This window comes from Zingiber officinale, chromosome 1B (genome assembly GCF_018446385.1).
Source record: "Zingiber officinale cultivar Zhangliang chromosome 1B, Zo_v1.1, whole genome shotgun sequence".
Lineage (NCBI taxonomy): Eukaryota > Viridiplantae > Streptophyta > Magnoliopsida > Zingiberales > Zingiberaceae > Zingiber > Zingiber officinale.
Genome location: NC_055986.1, coordinates 108,964,430 through 108,988,711, shown reverse-complemented (window position 1 = coordinate 108,988,711; position 24,282 = coordinate 108,964,430). Strand labels below are relative to the sequence as shown.

Here is a 24,282-nt window from a genome sequence, read left to right as displayed (position 1 = left end):
GTATATATAAATGATTTACAAAATAAATAAATAATTTGAGAAAAAAAATTACAGTCGACTTAAATAGTTAAATATCTGGATTATTAAAAAAAATTATTTAAAATCGTGTTTCATATTAAAACATGATAAGGAAGATGAAAACTCTCAAACTAAGTCCGTATCGGATCCCACTCTTGTACAACACGACATCGCTAGTCAATTTTACATAATGACTCAAAAACATAATCAAACATCTAACTATGAGTGTAGAATATTGCTTTTAAGGGTGTCATTTTCTTGACAAAACTTATGTAGATTCTCAATTCTACTTGAGTCTTTCTTTCTTGAAAGCCATGGCAAAGGACAAGTTTCTTAAATGGGACAACAAATATTACTTGTTTTCAAAACTGAGAACAAAATGTGTAATTTTTTAAAAACAATCTTTTTATTTGTCTTTTGCAATTTTTGAGTGAATGATTCACAAGTGGTAGAATGTGATTAACATTGATCACTTGCCAAGTTCTTCAATACGTAGGGAAAAAAAAATAAAATGATGTGATTTAAATCTCAATATATATGAATATTCTGAATATCCATATTTAAATGTGTGTAAATTGTGTTCAAAATTTACTTGCCACATAATCTAGACATCTCTATGTATGTACATTTATGGTGCGCGACATCTGGGACTAGGACAGGTTAGCAGAGGCGCTGGGGACAAGCATATTCACCTTTTGTCACCATTTATGATGTGCGACATCCGTAAAAAACAGAGTGCACTTTTAAGCGCGTCGCACATTTAGTCGTCCATAAGTATTAGCATACTGTGAGGATGTAAGATATCAAATCAATATATATGTTATGTTGGACGCCCCCATGTATGCCCAGCGTGAGTGACTGAGGGGGTGGGGCGCTCAATGTGAAAGTGAGGCCATGTGGGGCACCCCTAAATTGCCCATGTTTTATATATATAAATTTTTTAATAGATTAATTAGTTTGTTGATGGAGATTTTAAGCACTTTTATGGATAACCATTTGTTTGATCTATATTGGGCCTAGTGTATTATTAATCCAATACTTGTTTTTTTTTTCTCTTCATCCATTAATTAAGCGTTAAATGCTTTATTTAAGTTTAATAATTGTTTGTCATGTCATGTCATTTTCATCAATACTTTTAAAAATATTATTTTATTTTTCAAAAATTTATTTATATGGTCGAAATAGTCCCTCCCCCTCCTACCCTCGCCATTATAATAATAGTCATGTGTATTGCATGTGATGCATATTTTATCCGTTTGAATATCGGTGATTTTTTAAATAAAAAAAATATATTTTATTTTATTTTATTGATAATTTATATGTTCAAATTTCATCTAATTAATTCTGAAAGTAAACGATACTCCCTTTGATTTAACTAACAGGTGAATTCGGAGCCGAGCTTATGCATTCCTATTGAAATTTGACCTATGTTCCTAGGGATGATAATGAGGTGGGGCGGGGACAGACTTGTCATCCTTATCTCTACCCTGTTTTCATTTTTTTGGGTTTGAGGATTCTCCGAACCTAAACCCACGGGGATCAAATCCTCGTCCCTGTCTCATCCACATATTTAATTATTATTATTATTATTATTTTATCATTATTATTAATGATAATATTAATATCAATATTATTAATAATATTATTATTAATACTTAAAAAAATCTTATTATTATTTATTAATATTAATAATATAATAATAATATTCGGGGCGGGTTCGGGGATGGGGATAATATTCTCATACCCGCCCCATCCCCGAAAAATTAGAGATCCCCATCCGTATTTCGGATTTTTCCCGCGGAACCCCAAATTCACGGGGAAAATTGTCATCCCTATCTGTTCCTTTATTTGTTTTCCTAAATATTTTACTAAAAACTAATCTACCATATTTTTGATAATCTAATTAAGTTGATGGCAAACCAATCTAACATATTTTATTAATAATCCAGTTGATGGCAAACTTAGTTCTTATTTTTTTTATTGATAATTTAAGTATTCAAATTTTGCCGGACTAATCTTTAAGATAGACGGTTATATATCTAATTCGTCTATCAAATAAATTCAAAATATATCTTATGGATAGTCAAAATCCGAACTTTGATATTAGTCTCATTTGAGATTCGAACTTTGATATTTTACCATTGCACCACAAATATATTTGCTTTTGTAAAAATTAGAGGGAAGAAAAGAAAAGAAAAACTATTATGATCGAAATAGTTGCACCATGAAATGATCATCCAAAGTAACAAGAATCCGTTCATACAATTTGCAGAATGTGTAGCTGTAAAAGGAATTGACATTTCCAAACATATCGATAAAGAATCTCAAACTAATCATATCGTATAAGATAAATAAATGGATTGGAGATCCAACTAATGATTTCCCTTCAGTAGATTCCCAAAATTGTAGAGCAATGCCTTCTTCTTCCTCCTCCTTTGGAGCTTCTGTTGCTCAGTTCCGTTCATCCGATTACCGCTCTCGCAGTTCATCTTTGATTCCGAGTCTTCGATTGGATCTTCTTGGAAGTGATCCTCCTGCTCTTTGAAAGGTATCTCCGAGCTTCCATTTTCCTTGGCCCATTCCATTTTAGTGTTTGATACTTCACAATCCTTTTCGGTGTTCTCCAGTGTTTCGAGTTCTTTGCTACATTGCTCTCCGCTCTCCAATCCATTCTCCTCCTCTAGTAGTGTTTCATTTGGAAGCAAATCCTCGTTCTTGGATTGTTCTTCTTCGTCGGGACTAGAATTCGCGCGTGATTCTATTTGTTGTAACTCATTCTTTTCATGCTTAGCTATCTCATGCAACTCAACTAGTCCTTCCAATTCTCTGATAGTGTCAACAAAGTTCTTCTCTTTCGCATCCCATTCACTGCTCCTCAGTTCTTTTGCCTCACCTTTGCATCTGTTCTGGAGGCAAACAAGCTCATACCGTGCCTCGTCGAGCATCACCTCATACCTTTCTTCAGTGTTTCTTAGAACTCTACTTAAATGGTCTATCTCCTTGTGAGATTCTTCGATTTCCGATTGCATTCGCGCAAGCCTTTCGTCTTTCTCCCCGTCTTCTATCGACATAGACTGAACTTTCAAAGCTAAACATTCCATTGCCTTCCTAGTCTTCTCCCCTTCATCTTTGCTAATATTGAGCTCATCTGAAAGACTCTCAATTCTCAAAGCAGCAACCTTTTCGCCGGTAACAGCCACCGACTTTTCCTCCTCCAATCTCTTGAGCTCCAATTTCAGTAACTCGACTGTCTTCCCAATGTTCAATGCATCTTGCTGTGCCAAATCAAGCTGCCTATTTGATTCTTCAAGATCAATCCTCTGCCTCCCTGCTTCGATCTCCATAGAGTCTATCCTCGCATCAAGAATCGATATCTCCCTTTTCGCATCTTCGAAGAGAGATTTAGTCTCTTCCAGCTTCACCATCATGTCTGCGAGAGAATCCGATGCAGATTTCTCAGACTGATAAGCTTCTTCAAGATCTGCCTTCAGCCTCCCTGCCTTGTTCCTCCACTCATCGACCAATGCACAAACATCCGATTGCTCGTTTCGGGCATCGGTCGCCTCGATCTGAAGCTTTTCGATCAACAATTCCATGTGAACCAACTTCTCCTCGGCTATTCTCTCTCTTTCCAGTTCGAGTTTCAGCATGACTGTCTCAGCTTCCGACTTTCCGACCTTCTCCTCTGCCTCTTTGCCCACACTAGCCAATTCTGACTCGTGCAGGGCCTTTAAGTCGCCGAGTTCCTTCGACATGAGCATCGCCTTCTCTTCGTATAGCTTCGCAGCTCTCTTCGCGCCTTCTGCTTCATGGCACGCCAGCTCCTTTTCACGTCTCGCATCTCTGAGCTCTCCCTTGGTCAGCTGGAGCTCAGATGCCAAGGAATTCAGGGAAGACACATCTTGCTCGTGCCGACTTTGAAGATTCTCGAGTTCCTCGTGCAATTCCTCTTCCAATTCGACCATCCTGAATTTTTCAGTGTCCAAGATCTCTTCTGCTCTCGCTCGAGCAACTGTGGCTTTCTCCAATTCTTCATTCATCTCGTCTGCCAACCTCTTGGTTTCACTCAATTCCCCCCTTGTTTGCTTGAGCTCCCTCTCTACTGCTTCCAGCTTCTCCTGCAATTCTGATTTCTGAGACCAAACCAACAACAAGAAAGAGAGTTGGCGCGAAACTGAATCAAACAATTGCTCGGAACCAAACCATGCTTAAATTAGGATTAGTGCTGTTCTTGCTAGAGGCTTTCGACTCGACTGATTTCGTCTGCCGATCGACTGAAACACGCGGCTTCGAAGGGGGAAGAGAGTGCCTCTCCGGCGCGGATCCATTCCTGTTGAATCTGCTTCCCTTGAGCACTCCCTGAGAGTTCATATTCGAGTTCGTCGACCAACCAGATCTGTTCCAAATACCAATTTCAGATCCTTTAACAGATCTCTATCCAAATTATGAATAATTTCTATGGAACTCTATGAAATGCCGATAAAAGAACACTTACTTGGCTCTGGAGGGCATCATCTTTGATCCAAGAGAGAGCTGTGAACTGAAGGATTCAGCACTTCGAAGAACCGAGCTGTTACCGATTGCTGCTAACTCACTTGATGGGCCTCATTGGCACCTAAATTCTCATGAAACATGTTTAACTTGCACGCAGCAAGAACACAAGGGACAGATTTAGAGGTTCCCAAGTCTCAATCTTTGAAAGGTTGACCCAAACCAGTTATAAAGACAACATAAAAGATTCTTTATGTTCTTCATTTCATCTTTATCATTGTCAAGAGGTCACAGGATTCTCTCCAGTTGTTATAATCATTGGTGAGGTAGCCGGTGGTTGCATGAGTAACATCACTCGGCCTGTGACAGGACACCTAATGACCTAAAATAGCACGCATGTTTCTTTTTTGTTTATTCTGTCACAAAAAGCTCTTTTTGATCAAGAAAAATATGATGGAAAGCATTGTTTCAGTGAGCATAATCAATGTCAAGTTCAACCATTTCCTAGGGTTCATCAATGCCCAGTTCAACCATTTCCTTGGGTTTCAGTGAGCAATTCAGTGCTGGTGCCACTTCATATTCAGTGAGCATCATCAATGTCAAGTTCAACCATTTCCTAGGGTTTGATTACTCGAAGAAAAAAAGTACAAGAAAATTATAAAAAGTGATGCAAAGCGCGCACAAATAATTGAACTCCCCATACAATTAAATCTTTGTGGTCCTTTAAAGCTTGCTAATTCCACACATGGTGAAGATACTTGGCCTATTTTTTTAGTTGAGCTCCCATGGTTTAAAATATTATGTTTTGCCCCTTAGTTTGTAGAAAAATAAAATAAAATACCCTTAATCCTAATTTTCATCTCGAAGATGAACATCATACAAAATAATACTAAGATGATAGTCTCCATAGGGGCGTCCAATTAGTTAGATAATGACAGTGTGGTAAGAAGTCAATTTCTAACAGATGTATACATGTTCTTAGAAAAAAAAAATTCTCTCATTCTCTATTATTTAGTGGTCGGCCATAAGCAAACCTCATGATTTATCTTTTGTTTACATAAGTTGAAAATAAATTATGAGAAGCGCCTGTAAACTTAATCATCTTTGGCTAAAAAATACTAAGATGACAAATAGATAAGCCAATAGAAAAAAAAAAGTCTAGGGAGAAATTGAATTTTTTTTCTTTACATAATTAATTATTTTGTTCATCAAATAAATAAATTGCTTGCTTTTAGACAATTGCAATTAGGTAAGGCATCTTGTACACCACATTAGATATAAAATAATTCTCATTTATAGTTAAAACTCTTTTTATTGATATTATTATACAAATTTGAACTATCGATCTTTCGCCGAAAGCTTCCTTCGGATCTAGTTTATTATCACTATAGTAAACAATTTTTTAGTTGAGTAAAACATGCTTTTGAGTGAGAGAAAGGTGGAATTAAATCAATTATAATAAACTATTTTTGGGGGTAATTTCATTTTATAAAACCCATTAAAGTTTGCGTTTTTTTTAAAATACCACTTACAGTTTGATAGTTTATAATTGAAAAAATATATATATACAAAAAGGAAACTAAAATATTTATTTATTCTTTTTATTTTTCTGAAAAGGGTTGGTCGCGCGAACCTCGCCTGCCGATGCCTCGAGACCCGACCGGTCGGAATCTCCGCCAAAGAGCTCGTAAATCCACTCGAATTTTGGCGGTGGTGCCGCCGCCGAGTTCTTCGCCGCCTAGAAAGAGATGTGTTTGGTCTATGAAATTGAGATCTCGGGTCATGTAAATGAGGATTAGGGTTCCGGCGAGGTAGCTAGTGGTAAGTTTATGCCCATGTGAAAAGAGATCTTCGGCGCCAACGACGGCCAGAGCATTGGTGGGAGGCGCCGGAGACCAGGGATCCGCCGCCGTGGGTGAAGAAAAATCTCCCCTTTCTCTAGGACGTTGAAAAATACGTTCCCACCATTCCCGTGAGCGAACCGACCAACTTGGTGACCATCTCCCGCCGGCTGAGCACAAGGCAAGCGATCAAGAATCGGAAGAGAAACCTGAGCAATCCGCTGGTCTTCTGGTATTGGCTCTAGTACAACTGAGCAATCCGGGCGGCGATCTCGCCCACCTACCACCGTCGCAGCCCGGCATCCACCAGCTTCTTCCGATGCTCCTGCTGAAGCTTCCACAGCTGGGGGTAGATCTTGAAGGCCTTGTGGATGTCGGCATCGTTGCTGCACGGAATCGAGAGGGATTACGAAGGAGGGGAAGAAAAAGGGGCGAGGGAGGGGATTTGGGGGATCCGATTGCGGCCGAAGTTGGGAAGATGGCGAACCCTAGAGAATTTCTGCGGTCGGCCTTGTCGAGGAGAGACCAGAAGAGCTCAGTGGTGGAGATGCCGCTGTCGCTGTTGGTCGAATGGGGTTTCCGATTCGAAGGAGGAGTTTCGTTTTAATAATCATTGTTATTTTAACTTAAAATCTAACCTAATAATCCAAAGGGGATGTAGCTCACATGGTAGAGCGCTCGCTTTGCATGCGAGAGGTACGGGGTTCGATACCCCGCATCTCCAAATTTTTTTCCCATTTACCATGTATCATTTTCATTTCACGACAGAAGCAACTTTACCCAGTGTGCAAATATAACAACGTACTCCTTTTATTTTATTAAAATGCATTCTGCTTCTTCGGCAGCATATATATTACTTGGTAACTAATTTGGTATTGCCACAATTATTCCTAATAATTTCATGATATGCTTTTGAAAAGTCTCGGATGACAAATGAATCGGGTGGTAAAGTTAACACAAATTTTATATTGGTCCAATTTATTTCACAAAATAACAAAGTCAAAGTTTTACAAAATCAAATCATTATATATATATATATATAAATTGTTAAATTTTATTCATTTATTTGATGTGGTGTATGTTAGGATAATCCTCACTCGGGCGGCCTTCACTATCCTTTAAAGGGAAATAAATTAGATTTCATCTAGAATAATCAGCAGCGACTCAAGGTCGTCCTTAGAGCCCCCAAGTAAAAAAAAAAAATTCTAGTCCTTCAACATTAAAAAAAAAAAAAAAAAGTAAAATTTTTTTCCTCGCCCTTTATCATTTGGTTTGGGACGACGGATTTATAAATTTTTAAAAAAAAAATTAAAATAAAAATTTTAAAACTTAAATTTTTATATAAAATTTAAATTCCTAACTTTTTGAGTTGTCAATTTGAAAATAAATAAATAAATAAAAATAATAAATTTAGTTAATATTATTAACTATTTCTGCAATGTTAGAAGAGCCTAGTAAAAACCTAGAAATTTTATTTAAAGAAAAAATTCTTATAAATACGTTCTACTTGAGAATGGAATTGGATGATAATTTAGATATTTTATCATGACATAATAATTCTAGGACATTAAATTGAACAAAGAGTGAGATATTCTAGTAATCCATGAAGCCAAATTGATGTACATACCCACGATCAGAGAATAAGAAAAGATAGAAAATTAAAGAAAAAAAACACTAAAAACATAATACAATCAAAGGTAACAGTATAATTAAAAACTTCATGAAAACTAAAAAAAATGGTAAAAAAATAATTTAATATTAAAAAAGACTAGTATTAATAAAAAAATTATTTAGGGGTAATATTATAATTGAACTCTCAAATTAGTTAATTTTAAATTGCTTAATTTTGCACATTAATACTTTATTTATACTTTTCTAACGTCACTAGAATATTATTGGTTCATTGATTCTCCATAAAAAAAGTCGTTGCACAATACAATGTCTCTATAATTTATCGGTCTAACGATACCAACCGCTTCAGGGGTACCATATCATTGACAGGTGGAATATTGTTGCAATTTACCCCTCAATAATTTGAAATCATCAAGATAGCCATCCGATTTTACCAAAGATATCCAAGTCGATTTTTTGACCAAAACTTACTATATATATATATATATATATATATATATATATATATATATATATATATATATATATAAATTAATCTTTCCTTATTTTAGGCGAGCATTAATGGCGAGGGCGATGACCGCTAGCCGGAACAGATCGCCGTCCTCCGCCGTGAGCGGCGACGCGATCCCGCCCTCTCGGAACCCATCCTCGCACGTCACCGGCGCGTCCACTGCTGCGCTCAGCCGCACGCCGGCGTCCTCAAACCGCCCACCCTCCACCATCCCCGCCGCCTCCGCGAGGTCCTCCGCCGCGCCCTCGAAGAGCTCCTGGCAGCTCTCGAGGCACGACCGCTCGTAGCGGCCCATCTTCTCCGCCCGCCCCCGCATCGCTGCGGCCGCCGCTGCGTCTGCGCGCGTCGCGTTGGCCGCCGCCAGCCTGGCCGCGGCCGCCGCGAGGCCGCGGAGGTCCCGCGCCGTCGCGCCGGCCGACGGGCGCAGGGACTCCACGCAGAAGGCGTAGTCCACATTTGGGTCCCCATCTGCGATCTGGCCGCAAGCGTCGCCGACGAGGTCCGAGGAGGCGTGCCGGAGTAGGCAGAGGAGCAGGAAGAGGGATCGGAAATAGGGTTGCGGACTTATCATCCGGATCATAGTGCACGAATCTTGAAGCAACCGAACGGTAAAGGTGATTTTCTAACTTTTGTGTGTTCATCGTGCAAATCGCATGCTTATATAGTGAAGGGAAGTGGGTAAACTAACGTAGACATGCCTTTGGTTATGGGTAAACACCTAATTAAACTACTAATACAAAAAGTAATTAAATTTAAGTTTAATTATAAAACTACTAGTCCATTGCAAATCTACAAATCTGAATTTTATCAAATAATCTAAGTTTTAAAAAATTACAATATTTTATTAAATAATATCAATAATCTGATAAAAATATTTATTTATATTTAATGTATGTATATGCTTACTGGAGAGCTAAATTGCATGTTTATGTCTCAAAAATTAAAATTATGTTGAGAAGTGTTGATTTCTTGAGTGATAAGAAAATTGAATAATGTGAGTATCAACTTGGCAAGATTTCTTTATGTTCATTTCTTCATCGAGTAAACTAATGAGGAATTGTCTTTGTCCTTGGTTTATTTTTATTTATCATTGTTCTATGTTGGAGGTTCTTCCCAGTTACACACAAGGTGTTCATTTGATATATATTCTATGGGAGATGAAATCCTCTCAGTTGCAAAAGGAATTTGACATTTTAGGCACAGTAGTTTAAATTTATAAAAGTGATTCTCGACGACATATTAGGCTATCAATGATCTTCTAGTATTGCTAAAACTAGTAAATGATGCTCAAGTGAACTTGAACTTTCGATACGAAACTTGATATCTCAGTTTTAGCTATCATTAAATATAATTTTGAGAAGTCGGAGTGTTAGTAAGTTTTGATAACTAATGGTGCATTAGGTAGATTTCTCAATTCATTTTCTTTTAAAGTTACAATATATGGGATCCAATCTTTAAGAACAAAGCCTCTTTGTTAAATTTAATCTCTCTTTTTCAGATTGTCATGTTACTAATCTTCTATGTTCTACTTGATATATATAGCCTCTAAATTTGTAGGGCTTTTTCGGAGTATAGGAATATCTAACTTATTCTGAGTTTGAATGTGATTGGTATATTTTCCATCACAATAAATGGATGCATTGATTAAAAGAGAAGAAAAATATGCTTATCTATAGCTTGTAAGGCAGGAACTGATCTTTAAGATGTTTGCAAGCTAAGTTTTGGTTTGGTGGGCATGGAAAGACTGACAATTCTAGACTTATTAAAGGCTCATATCCTTGGAATCTTTTACTCGAAACAAAAATATATCTATGCAAAAAATATTAACTGATTTCTTTGCTTGATTGTCTGTAGACCATATAAAGCATAGTATGCTGAAATTATATTGATCTTCAAGTTGATGGATTCTGAACTCTTAAGAATTTGCCATAGACAAATGGTTTTGTTGTTGGTGGTGTAGCTTTGTCTCCTTTGGCGGCGGTGAGCTTTGTAATGATCACAAATTGGGATTCTTAAAGCGCAGGAATTCTACTGTCTAGATCACACTACAAAAAAAGATTACTGATGAAATATTCTATCGTAATTCCATCTGTGTATGCATTCAGTGATGGAATTATGATGGGAAATAATTGATTGGGAGATAATTTGTCGGAAAAGAGTTTACTGATGGAATTTTATTTTCCGTCAATGATTTTCAACAAAATTAATTTCCGATGGAAAATGAACTTCCGTAACAAATACCATCGACGGAATCGATGATTCTGTCGGTATATCCTATTATGGACTATCGACGGAATCACTGATTCCGTCAGTATTTCCCATTATGAACTACCGACGGAATCGATGATTTTATCAGTAATTATCGATGGAATTGATGATTCCGTCGATATTTACCGACGAAATCATCTATTCCGTCGGTATTCCATAATAGGATATATCGACGGAATTGATGATTTTGTCAATATTTATTGACTGAATTATCTATTCCTTCTATATTCCATAATCCGATTTACCGACGGAATAGGATATTCCATCTGTGTTCTATCAGTATTAAAAAAAAAAATTAAGAAATAATTTATATTTAGGACCTAACCTATTTACAATTTTTATATATAAAAGAAATCATCATAAACGATGATATTTTATACATACAAACGATTTAAAGTGTTTCACAATCCACACAATCACATTTCATATTCATCCATATGATCACATTTTACAATCCACACATACAAACATATTTTCATACATTTGAACAAATACATTTCATAAAATCCATAATATCACTAACACAAATAAACTAACATTCATACAACTAAACATCTATACAAACAAACTAATAGAAAATATCTAAATATCCATAATAGAAACAATCACAATCATCTAAAATAAACAAATCTAAATATTCATACAAACAAATATCCATACAAACAAACTAATAGAAAAAAACAACATTATTCATCCATATTCATAATCTAAATAGTATATCCATATATAAAATAGTAATAAAAAATTCTACAGACAGTTAAATACAATAAATTTATATCATATTTATGTATCAATAAAAATGTTGCATATATGTATAACCAATTTTGATACCTAGATAGAAGAAATGAGCAAATGATGATTATCAATGTCAATAGGCCTAGACTCATGAAACATATATTAATATCCCCTCGGATGGGTCTAGTGCTAGCGCATGAAGTGTTGCCACCATAAGGTCTGGGATTCGAATCTCGGCAAAACCAAGATAAATGCCTCCTTTATGTACTAGTCACTATTCCAAAGGCTAGTAGCCGCCCGTGATTTACCTCCTCCGTATTGGCACTGTGACGGGTTGGCGAGGGCGCTGGGGGCGAGCGTATTCGCCTTTTGCCTAATATAATATTTAGGAATTAATATATTAGATTATCAAAATAGAATAAATATATTTTACATGATTTATGTATGATAAAAAAAATTAGTTTTAGTTAAACAAACCTCAGAAAAAGCTAATCAATAGGATCTGATGGATCCTGAGTCTAATGTGAATTAAAATGAAATGGAATGAGCGACGGATGCAAATTAGCTATGAACGCTTGCATATGCCATGAGAGCATCATGATCCTCGGCACGCTTCCGATCCTCCTCGGCTTGCCTTCAATCATCCTCGGCTCTCCTCTGCTCCTTAATAGTCATCCACTGATCTATCTTTTGATCCATTGAGGTAATTTGAGTGTGCAGTTCTTGATTTTCCCATCTTAAAGACTGCATCTCAGTAGAAGAAGAGGAACCATTATGACCCTTAGGAGTCCTCAAACGATCAAATACAATTTTGGCCTGGGAGCCAAGGCCGTAAAGGGTGGAGTTTTTTATCCATCCACCGACAACATTATAATAAATCTCATTAAGTGTCTCGATAGATAGAGGTTGTGACTCCCCCTCCTTTGTTGGTGGCTGAGATGCCTGAGCTACTCTATTTTTCATTTGATAGCGTGGAAAAATATAATATGAATATTATTCAATTTGATCATAATTACTAAAGTTAATCAATATAGAAACGATTAAATGTTATAAAGTAAATAATCTTACGTGTATGATCTTTGATCTAGGATCGACAAATATGTCATCTTTCTTCTCGTGGGTCTTAAGAATGACCTCCATACAAGTAGGTTGGCGGGCTAGTTCACATTCCTGCATATACAAATAATTTGGGACAAAATTATATAAATTTAATAATAAATATAAACTTTACTTATTTAACTTTAAATTAAACTCACCAGATTCATGACATGCTCAATAATATATTTGGATCTTGACGTATGCCAAGCAGTTCTAGTACTCGACTCGCCTGATTCTGTATTTCTGTTTGTTCGAGCCTCCTCAGCATTTTCTTACCATCTTTGTGTAGCCCAAGTGGTCATCCATGCGCTCCGTATCTTGTCTGACACATACATGGGTCTAGTGCATTTCTTTCTGATATAGTAAAGATGGTCTTGTAAAGTTTGGCACAATAATTGTTCCATGTATCTTTAAGTAGTCCCTCGTGCCCTTCCTCCCATGTATATCTTTTATGCAATTATAAGTTAAAAATTTAGTATATTAAAGGATAAATATATTAACTAAACATCAAATATATTAAATATACTTATGATAAATTTATTATAATAAAATGACTTCGTCTCCTGGTCTATATGCTTCCATGTAGTACCAGAAGCGTAGACTCATTCTTTGAATTTGCCGGTGATATTTATGACAACTCGGTGGACATTAGGGGTAAAATTGTATGAAAAAATATTAAGGTATGAGAAATATTATAAAGAAAGTGATGTATGAGTTTGAATTACTAATAACACAAAATACTTACGAGTTTTCAACAACTCATAGCACCATATAGCCATAGAGTGCTACTGGTTGTTGCTTTGCCATAATAATATCTGCAAAATTACATTATAACACATCATAATAAAGTTTACTGATATAATAATATAAATATAAAATAATATGGAAGCATAACTTACTTGATTAACAATAATACTAATATTTAATTATCATTAACGTATGACTAATCTGCCTTAGCAGTTTCTAAGTCCTCATCGCACTCATGATTTTTCATTCCAAATATTTTTAACCTGTTCATAGCCACGTATCGAGCCATATTTGAAGCATACCCATTTGAAAATTTTATTTATTTCAACCAATTAAGTAAAACTTCTTACATCTTTGTTCAATGTATAACAAGCCTTTGGAAATCTATTGGTTATTTCGTTTTGATACAACTCTGGTCTGTTGACTAATTCTTTTAATTTCTCATGTGATTGTGCAATGTTTTTAGTTCTTCCAGGCATGTTCATCATAGTGTTGAAGATATTATCAAAGAAATTTTTCTCAATATGCATGATATCTAAATTATGTCGAATAAGTAGATACTTCCAAAATAGGAGCTCCCAAAAAATACTCATTTTCTTCTAACCACACTTGCACATCGTAACTATATATTTATTTATCTTATTAGAATCAGATTGAGATACTAGTAGAAATACATAACTATCTATTTGCTCAATGATTTGTTCACCGGAACCATGGGTTGTTACAGGAGATTTTCTAACTATAACATTCTTTAGATTTTTTTTTCCTGAAAAGATGATCAACTGGTAAAAATTTATGGTAATTATCAAACAAAGATATTTTTTCACTGTAAGGTCATGAAAATGCATCAGACTTTATCATGCAGCGTGGGTAATGGAGATGTATCTTAAGGACCCTAAAGGAATTAAGGAGAAGAAGAGGGGCATTTTGGTCAAATTGTTATTTAGGACTTTAAGAGAGGAGAGGAGACACTCTTCAAAGGGGGTTTCTTCGTGTTTTTTCTCCGCCGCCAAAGACGTCGCTGACTTCTTCCCTCTCACGGTCCTCTCCTTGCTGATGTCGGTCGCCGCTCCCCTCCTTTTCTTCCTCCCGTCACCATCTCGACCTAGGAAGCTTCCTTCCGATGCTGCTAGCTTGTATGCACACCAGGAGCGCCGCCGCCTCCTTTTCTCCGCTTCTTTTCTTTCCGTTGCATGGGTGCAAGCCACCACCGCCACACGGGCGCATGCCAACGAGCCGTGTCTCTCTCTCCCTTCCGGCATCGATAGTTGCTTGCCGATAGCCTTCTCTCATCTGTCCGCAGTTGGCCATCGCTGACACGGTATTATTACAGCAGACTCCTCCATCTCGCAGCCCTCACTGTCGGTCAGTCCTTTAAACATAGTGTCATTTTCCGACATCGCTCCATAACCCTTGGTGAGCAGCCCCTGGCCGTCGGCGTCGCTCCCCCAACTCCCGTCGCTGGATCCGACCTTCCAGTGCCCCCCGCCTTTCGATTCGACTAGCCAGCATTCACCATCTCCGATCCGCACTGCCATATGCTTCCAACGTGGATCTGACCTTCGATCCATTTTGTTGTACAATCTCAGTGTCGATCTAACCTCTAGGTCACCGTGGCCTTACTCTCTTGATGTGTTCCGACATTGTAGCCATCCAACCTTTTAGCCATTGTCATATCTCGGCCTACGTACCGTTGTCATATCCTGACTTGCGTGTCATTGTTATATCCTGGATTGCGTACCATTGTCATATCTCAACTAACATGCCACTGTCATATCTCGGCCTGCATGCCACTGCTATATCCCAATTTGCATGCCACCCTTTGGATCCATGCTCCATCTGGCTCGATTTCATTAGATCCATCTCCTCATCCGGCTCATATTAGTCTAATCTTCCGGGTCACAACTACTTGATCAACGTCACGACTAGCTCACCGGTCTACTAAAGGGCACCCCTCTAGGGCAGAGTACGTTTTCCATACTTATTCTCCATGTACTTCATTATTTTACTATTCATTCAGCTGGTTATATATTTTTGGGACCTGCCTTGAGCATCGAGATACCAGGGATCAGGGTAACCCGATTGCTGTCTACAGGTAGCATTAACTAGAGGCCTTCTGACGACTTGATCAACACAAAAGACAGCTCATCATGTCCCCCTTCGGGCTATAGCAATTTGGTCAACATTCCAGCCACATCATCATCCCAGCAATCCATCTGACTTAGCTTCCAGACGAGATCAAATTTGACTCCGTCTGTGGGAATATCTTCTCAATTTGTTCCGGAACTTGAAGATGGAGGACATTAGAAATGTTTGTGCAAGTTGCACTAATATTCTAATTTTGATGTATGACAAATATATTAAAATTAGATGTGGTGTTTGTTTAACCTTTCTACTAAGTGTGCAGAAGTTGACTGGTCTGAAGGATCTGACACCAGGCTAAAATACAGCTAGGTCTGCAAGACCTTATAGCTGGTGCGAAGTCCAGATAGGTCGGCGGGACCCAATGTCTGGCGGAAAGTCTAGTTGGGTTTGCGGGACCTAATAACCGGCCTATGTCCAGTTAGGTCTGCGGGACCTGATAACCGACCTAAGTCCAGTTGGGTCTGCGGACCTGACAACTGGCGGGAAGACTTGGTGGGTTAAAGGCAAGTCAAGCAATTACAGTTGGTAAGTGGAGGTAAGCAACTGGAGGAGAGATCCAGTGAGGACACGTTCCCTGTTGAGGGAACTGTAGGCATCGATCCAACTTAGGTCTATTTGAAAAATCTAAGCTGAGATCTTGACTAGATCCTAGTCTTAGAGAGATAGGATCTAATTAATACTACTATCTTGCTATATTGTGTTAACCCTTGTTTTACAGGATAAACATATTTTTGTTGTCTGGACTAACTTTTTTTGCAAGAAAAGAAGGAACTGAAAAAGAGGGTCTAGGCGCCCGGAGTCCGGTCGCCTGGAATAGCTCGCCCAGACGGCTAACAGGGGCGCCTGAAGTCGGTCTAGGCGCCCAGACCGTAAAATCCATCCAAAAGTTGAGGTGGAGTGCGTTGACTGGCCGAGCCACGTCGACCAGCATGGTCCAAGCGCCCTGAATGAACCTATATAAGGGCTTTCGACCAAGAGCTTCACATCAACAACGATTACAATTTTCATATTCAAGTGCTGCTTCAAAAAGGCTTCGACAACATCGAATGGCTGCTCGAAAGTTCGTGGACTGAGAGATTACATTTTGTTTCCTTTCTATTTGTCGATAACTTTATTGTTTTCGGTTCTTGTACTCAACCTTTGTAACACTTTTTACGAACTGATAGTGATTGCCCAACGAAAGCACTTGACGAGTGCGGACCTTGGAGTAGGAGTCAACGAAGGTTATGAACCAAGTAAAACTTGACGTTGTTAGCATTATCTTTTATTTTTTCGATGCGTACTTGTTTTTAGTTATAATTTTCAACGATCGCTATTTATCCCCCATCTAGCGTCTTTTCGATCCTATAAGTGGTATCAGAGCGGTACCCGCTCTGAATTGGTGCAACCACCAATCAGGCAAAGGAGGTTCCTTTTTAAAAGAAAACAAAATTATATATCATTTTTTATTAATTCACTTTCAATTTTTTCCCTCTATTTTTTTTTAAAAATTCACTTTCATTTTTTCACTATTAGTTAGAATTGGTGAAATAATCCGTTTAACAAAATTTATCATAATATTTTATTTTTGTTTTTATTAGTATTATTTTATTATTTTTTTCGAAATTGATGAAACACCCTTATTTCTTTATCTCACACACTACTTACCCCAAAATAAAGTCTTGAAAATTGCTTCTTGTCTATAATTTTTGTAAGTATATCAATGTCTCATCAAGAAGGACAGAGCATCCATGAACCACCACCATATAAGATGTACAAGGGACACGAATTCCATCTGTGGAGGATACAGATGGAATGCTTCATCCTTATGAATGACTTCGATGGTGGCATGACACTGAGGCGATCAACCCAAAACACAGAAGCCAATAGAAAGATAATAAATTCAATTGTAAAATTATTACCTAATGAAATCACATGTAGAATTAGAGAACACCGAGATGCTTATGAGTTGTGGACTCGGCTAACCAAGCTTCACGAGGAGTCAATGGGGCTAAAGGATCAAGTCAAAAGTGAATACAGACTTGAGTTAAATCCAATGGAGGAGCTTACTGAATTAGGGGATGCGCTTAAGGTTAGTATAATTTATCAAAATACCCCTGTTAGTAGTAGTTTAAATAATTTGCATGATTTGTCCTCGGGGCTATGGTGTCGTGGTAGGACATCCAAGTTGTCACCCAGACATCCGCGGTTCGAACCCCAGCTACAACGTATTTACAAGAATTTTTCCTCTAAATGGGGAGTGCAACCAAATGATGCTAGGCTTCTGGGATGGCCGCTATGTGCGCTTCCCGATTTATCATAGTGGCTAGTGGAAAACTTCCGTGGGGTCGGGCCGGTCACCTCAGGGATAGTCAATGAGGCTAACTGGGATTATCATTTTTTTAAAAAAATAATCTGCATGATAATCTAGATAATTATGAAATTATCCCTTATATGGTGTATGACAATCTAGATTTTGATCAAGTCAATCAATACTTTGATCAAATTGGCATCAACCGTGACTTGGTCAAACATAACATTGACCAAATCAATTCAGATAATTAATTAATTTAAAAAATTTAAAATTAAGTAAAAATTCAGAGATAATTAATTCAAACATTAACATAAATTTGAAAAATGAGAAAATAAATTTAGATGAAATCAATAAATACCTTAATAAATTATTTAATAATCTAGACCATATCAATCTAGAAAATTCTATCCAAAACTAAGATAATTTAATTAATAAAAAATTAAATCTTAAATATAAGACTAATATAATAAATTCAACTAATAATATAAACTTAAAAGACAAAAAAAAAATATAAGGATAAAATCAAACACTTTAATAAAATTAAAACTAAATTTAATAAATTTAAAATTAAACAATAAAGATAAGCCTTTAAAGGAATATATAATTTAACCAATTCAAAATTAAAAATTAATAAAAATTTAAACATTAAAAATAATCTCTTAAAGAAAGACAATTCAATTAACTTAATAAAATTAAAATTGAAAGAAAATTTAAATGTTAATTACCCTCCTTTAAAGAAGGATAATTTAACCAACTTAATTAATTCAAAATTCAAAATTTAAATTTAAATTACAAATTAAATATTAAATCTTAACTAAAATTAACCTTAATTACACAAAAATTTAAAAGAAAAAATAATAATTTAGGGGGAGGTTTCAAATCAGTTGGCACCTCCAAAATAATAATTTATTCTGCAGGGTAATTATGATTAGATAAAAAAGGGACAAAAGTTTAACTTGAAAAATAATACTAGAAAAGTTTTGGATGATAGTAGGTTAGGAAACTATATCTATACATGTCTAGAAAGATATGACTTTGACCTGACACATTTGGCTAAATGGAACTAACTGAAGCTATCTCTTACCAATCCTAGCTGGTTAAACTAAAGTTTTGTATTAAGTTCAGTGTCCAAGATTATTTGAAAATTTTTTAAGGCATAGTTACTGTAATGATGTCCAGATGACTCACCACAGCTTAGGAATTTATCCAAAAAATGCATGTTTATTGAACCCAAAGCTAAACTTAAATTTAACGCTAGTTAAACCAAACCCTAAAATTTAACTTAATTCATCTCACAAACCCATATGATCCTTTTGTGTTAAAACTTAGACTTGGTGAGATAAATATGGATTAAATTAAAATTTAATTTAATTAAATACCAATATTAATTACATCCTAAAATTAAAATTGAATTAAATATATGATAATTAATGTATTACACATAAATTACTTTAAAAATTATTTTAAAACATTTTTAAAAATTCTTTGAAAAATCGTTTTAAAAAATTATTTTAAAAATCTTTTGAAAATTATTTTAAAAAATCCTTTAAAATTATTTTAAAAATCCTTTTTATTTTTTTAAAAAAATCCTTTAAAAATTATTTTGAAAATATTTTTAAAAATTATTTTTATTTTAAAAACCTTTTAAAAATTATTTTAAAAATCCTTTAAAAATTATTTTAAAAAGAATTTTAAAAATCATTTTAAAAATCATTTTAAAATTATTTTAAAATCTTTTAGAAATTATTTTAAAAATGTTTTAAAAATTCTTTTGAAAATCTTTTCAAATTTTTTTAAAAAAATTCTTTTAAAAATATGTTGAAAATTATTTTTAAAATGTTTTAATAATTTTCTATAAAATTCCTTTAAAAATTATTTTAAATAGAAAAAGGTCCTTTTAAAAATTATTTAAAATTTTTTTTTAAAAAAATATTTTAATTTTTTTTAAAGTCCTTTAAAATCCTTTTAAAACTTAGACACCTAACTTAAAATTCAAAACTTAATTAAATAAATAATTAAATCAATTAAAATTTAACTAAATTAAACTTTAAACTGAATCAAATAATTAATTTGTAAATAATTAAAACTTAATTAAATTAAAACTCAAAATATTAATCTAAACTTAACTTTAATCTAATCTTAATTAAGAACTTAGGTCAACATTAATTGATAGCTTAATTTGAATAAAGATTTAACCTTAATTTAACATAATTAAACCATTAACGTTACTCTAATTCATTTTAAATTAAGGGTAATTTTGCATGCAGTCCCTATTGACAAATAAATCTTTGCATGCAGTCTCTATTCATGAAAATCTTTGTTTTCACTCCCCAGTTAAACATCTTTACCTAATTGCCCATGATATTTTTAGGTACAAAAGTCTAAAAATCAGTATAAGTCCTCTTAAATTGAGTATATTAACTTAGAATCTAGTATATTTTCTATCAAATTGAGTACAATTCTTTTTTCACCTCAAAATATACTCGATTTTAGTTTAATGTGCTGAATTTAATAGGAATTATACTCATTTTTAGACTATTTGTACCGAAAAATATGAGGGTTAATTTCGATAGAAAATATACTCGATCCTAGTATAGAGTACTATATTATAGTGTAAAGTGCTGAATTTAACATGAATTATACTTATTTTTAGACTTTTTATACCTAAAAAATAAGAGGAACAATTTTGATAGAAAATATACTCAATTTTTAATATAAAGTACTGACTTTAAGAAGAATTATACTCATTTTTGGACTTTTTGTACTCAATTTTGAAATTTTTGTACCTAAAAAATCTTGGGGGCAATTTAGGTATCAATATTTGCACGAGGGAGTTGAAACAAGTAATACTTTGCATGCAGGGAGTGGAAACAAAGTTTTTGGACATGGGGATTGCATGCAAAGTTAACATTGTGATTGGGAATTTTTCTCTAATTTACCGTTAAATAATTAAACTTGACTTTACATTAAAAAGTTAATTAAAATTTAATCCTAATTTAACTTAATCAACTTTAATTTTAACGTTAATCAAAATCTTAACTTTACTTTAATTAAATCATAATTTATCTTAATTAAAAAAAGGTAGATCTGCTACCTTAGCGTCTCCCCTAGTGTCGGCCCACGGATATAGAGGGAGGTTCATGCAGGTACACAGGCCATAGGCGCATGGCGGGGTAAACCCCAGGTCGTCAGTTCCTGAAAATCGACCCCTGGCCATTACGCCAGAGATACCATGCACCCACCGTCTGCGCTACGCCCTGGGGGGCATAATTTATCTTAATTAAAGATTGACTCAAATTGAACCTTAATCCTACTTAACTTTGTTTAATAACTTTAACAAATTTAACTCTGAATTAGTACTGACTCTAAACTTAATTAATTCTAATTAACGTAACTTAAGTTAAATCTAATCAAAATTTAAAGATGAAATAAATAAAAACTAAATTAAAACTAATACTAGTCAATTAACTCAATCAATTAATGTAAAATTTAAAAGTGTTTTAATGAAATAAGTATAAAATTACTAAATTATGTAAATTAATAAACTTGTGATAATGATTAACTATTACTAAGTTAGTAACAAATTATTTTTATTTAACCTGTATCTTAATTTTAACCTAATTAATTTAATCCAAGGTTAATTGTTTTAAGCATAATTGATTGATGATTAATTTAAATAATTAATCAAACTTAAATGAATAACTATAATAAGTATGGTGAAATATTTATGTAAATAATATATTTGCTGAACATAAGTTTTACTGACATTAATTTCCCTAAATATTCAGGGAAAACTTCTTATATCTAACAAAGATAATAAGAAGGTGATAGTTAAGACCTTAAAATTTAACATACTCAAATCCTAGTATGAATTAAAGGAGAGTGTTAAATTAAAGGAAATGCTAACTTAAGGGGAGGACATTTAAAAATTATTTTTTAAAAGTGTCATCTTTTCAAAAAGTTTTTGTGCTATATTTTTAAGTGATATCTTAGAATTTTCTTAAATATCTGTTTACTATTTTATGTTTAAAGTTTTCAAAGAATATAGTTGAAAAATTAGCTTGAAAAATATTTTAAAATTACTTGCATCATTTGAAAAGTTCGTTTGCAAAACCATATTTTAAAATTTATCTTGAAATTACTTTAAAAACTTTTTTTTTTGAAAGTTGCCTTGAAAATGTTCTGTAAATACACTTTAGAAATTATTTTAAAAAATAACTTTAAAATATTTTGAAAAGTATTCGGTTTAAAAGTTACTTTTGAAATGTTTAAAAAATTACTTGCAAAATTCTCATAAAAATTATCCTTGCAAAATATTTTTTTTAAAAAAAAAGTTAAACATTTCAAAATATTTTTCTTGTTAATTTATTTCCTGATATTTTTTTATAAAATTAGTATATAATATCATTTGAATACTATTTTATAAATTGTTTTTGAAATATTTAATCCTCCCTAAAATGAGCCTGAGTCTTTCCTTCTGTAAAGTTTTTATTTGAAAACATTGCTTGCAAAGGTAATTGGTTTTTCAAAACCTTGTTTCAAAATTACTTGATATACTTGACATAATTGTTTGAAACTTGTTTGAAGAACTAAGATGGCAAAATCCTTTTTGCTAAATCTTTATTTAATTATTTATACTTTATGCATTTATTTTTTGATGTATGCCAAAGGGAGAGGATAGTGAGTTAGGTTAGAAAAATCAACTCACTTTAAAAATTTATCAACTCACTTTAAAAATTTCTTACTTAACACTTTAGACATTTCATGCTTAATATTTATTCGCATTTATTTTTCTAACTTTAACCCAAGTTGTCATTACATAAAAAAAAAAAGAGATTGTTAGTGCAGGTTACACTAATAATATGGTTTTGATATATGACAAATAGGTTAAAGTTAGATGTGGTGTTTGTCTAACCTTTCTACCAAGTATGTAGGAATTAACTGGTCTGAAGGACCTGACACCAGGTTGAAATCTAGCTAGGTTCGCGAGACCCAATAGCTGGTGTGAAGTCTAGATAGGTCCACGGGACCTGATATCTAGCGGGAAGTCCGGTTGGATCTGTGGGACCTGACAACCGACTGAAGTCTAGTTGGGTCTGCGAACTTAACAACTAGCGGGAAGACCTGGTGGGTCAAAGACAAGTTAAGCGACTACAGTTGGTAAGTGGAGGTAAGCAACTAGAGGAGTGATCTAGTAAGGGCGCGTTCCCCGTTGAGGGAATTGTAGGCATCGATCCAACTTAGGTCTATTTGGAAAACCTCAGTTGAGATCTTGACTAGATCCTAGTCTCGGAGAGACATAATCTAATTAATACTACTATCCTGCTATATCGTACTAATCTTTATTTTGGAGGATAAACATATTTTTGTTGCTTGGACTAACTCTTTTTTTGAAGGAAAAGGAGCTGAAAAAGAGGGTCCGAGCGCTCGGAGCTGGTCCGGGCGCTCGGAGCTGGTCCGGGTGCTCAGACCAGCTCGCTTAGATGGCTGCTTGGGGTGCCTTGGCGATCCGAGTGCTCGAGTGGGTCTAGGCGCTCGGACCGTAAAATACATCCAAAAGCTGAGGTGGAGCGCGTCGACTAGCTGAGCCACGTCAACCAACATGATCCAGGGGCCCAGAGGGGTTCCAAGCGCCTGGAATGGACTTATATAAAAGCCTTCGACCAGGACCTTGACATCAATAACAATTACGACTTTCATATTCAAGCGCCGCTCCGAAAAGGCTCCGACAAGACTAAAAGGCTGCTTCGAAGTTCGTGGAACGAGAGAATGCATTTTGTTTCCTTTCTATTTATCGGTAACTTTATTGTTTCCATTTCTTGTACTCAACCTTTGTAACACTTTTTGCGAACTGATAGCGGGTGCCCAAAGAAAGCACTCGACAAGTGCAGGCCTTGGAGTAGAAGTCATCAAAGACTTCGAACCAAGTAAAACTTGACATTGTTAGCATTATCTTTTATTTTTCCGTTGCGTACCTATTTTTAGTCGCAATTTTCGACGATCGCTATTCACCCCTCTTTTAGCATCTTTCCGATCCTACAAGAAAGCTCTCTGCCATCTCCACCGGTCTCGGATTAGAGTATCGCCACCAGTCTCGGATTGGAGTATTGTCACTGTTCTCGAACTAGAGTATCGCGCGGGCTCAATGCCATCTGATGTCTTACGATCCACTCTCTCTCGCCTGATGGGATCCTTGCCCGTTTGTCATTCTCACGATCGCCCGATAGGCATTTTTTGGTGGCCCGGTCGACCTTTTTCGATTGTCCGATCTGTATATTTTGGTTGCCCACTCGGCATCCTCTCGGTCGCCCGATTGACATTTTTAGGTCACCAGCTCAGTACCAGCCCTGTCATTTGCTCGGCCTCCTCTTCACACTGTTTGTCTGTTCACTCGTCCGCTCGCTTGGCATTGCCCGCCCGTTCGCGCAGTACCCTTCACTCAACCCCATTCACTTAGCATCACTCGATTGCTAGCTATCCACCGCTCGGCTACCCGCACAACA

The 24,282-nt window shown here is 35.2% G+C and overlaps 2 protein-coding genes and 1 non-coding gene across 3 annotated transcripts; 1 reads left to right on the top strand and 2 right to left on the bottom strand.

Annotated features, from left to right (window-relative positions):
* Positions 1-2,220: 2,220 nt before the first annotated feature.
* LOC121971481 (WEB family protein At5g16730, chloroplastic-like) lies at positions 2,221-6,926 on the bottom strand. Its single transcript, XM_042522779.1, has 3 exons — positions 4,514-6,926; positions 4,222-4,414; positions 2,221-4,136 (listed from the first exon to the last, which is right to left on the bottom strand). Exons 1-3 carry the CDS (start codon positions 4,531-4,533, stop codon positions 2,391-2,393), a joined length of 1,959 nt encoding a protein of 652 aa, XP_042378713.1. The 5' UTR covers positions 4,534-6,926; the 3' UTR covers positions 2,221-2,390.
* Positions 6,927-7,001: 75 nt separating this feature from the next.
* TRNAA-UGC lies at positions 7,002-7,074 on the top strand. Its single transcript has one exon. It is a non-coding gene; the product is annotated as a tRNA-Ala (tRNA).
* A 1,450-nt stretch (positions 7,075-8,524) lies between these two features.
* On the bottom strand, positions 8,525-9,073 carry LOC122040917 (putative invertase inhibitor). Its single transcript, XM_042600410.1, has one exon. The coding sequence runs from the start codon at positions 9,071-9,073 to the stop codon at positions 8,525-8,527; it is 549 nt and encodes a 182-aa protein (XP_042456344.1).
* Positions 9,074-24,282: the final 15,209 nt, after the last annotated feature.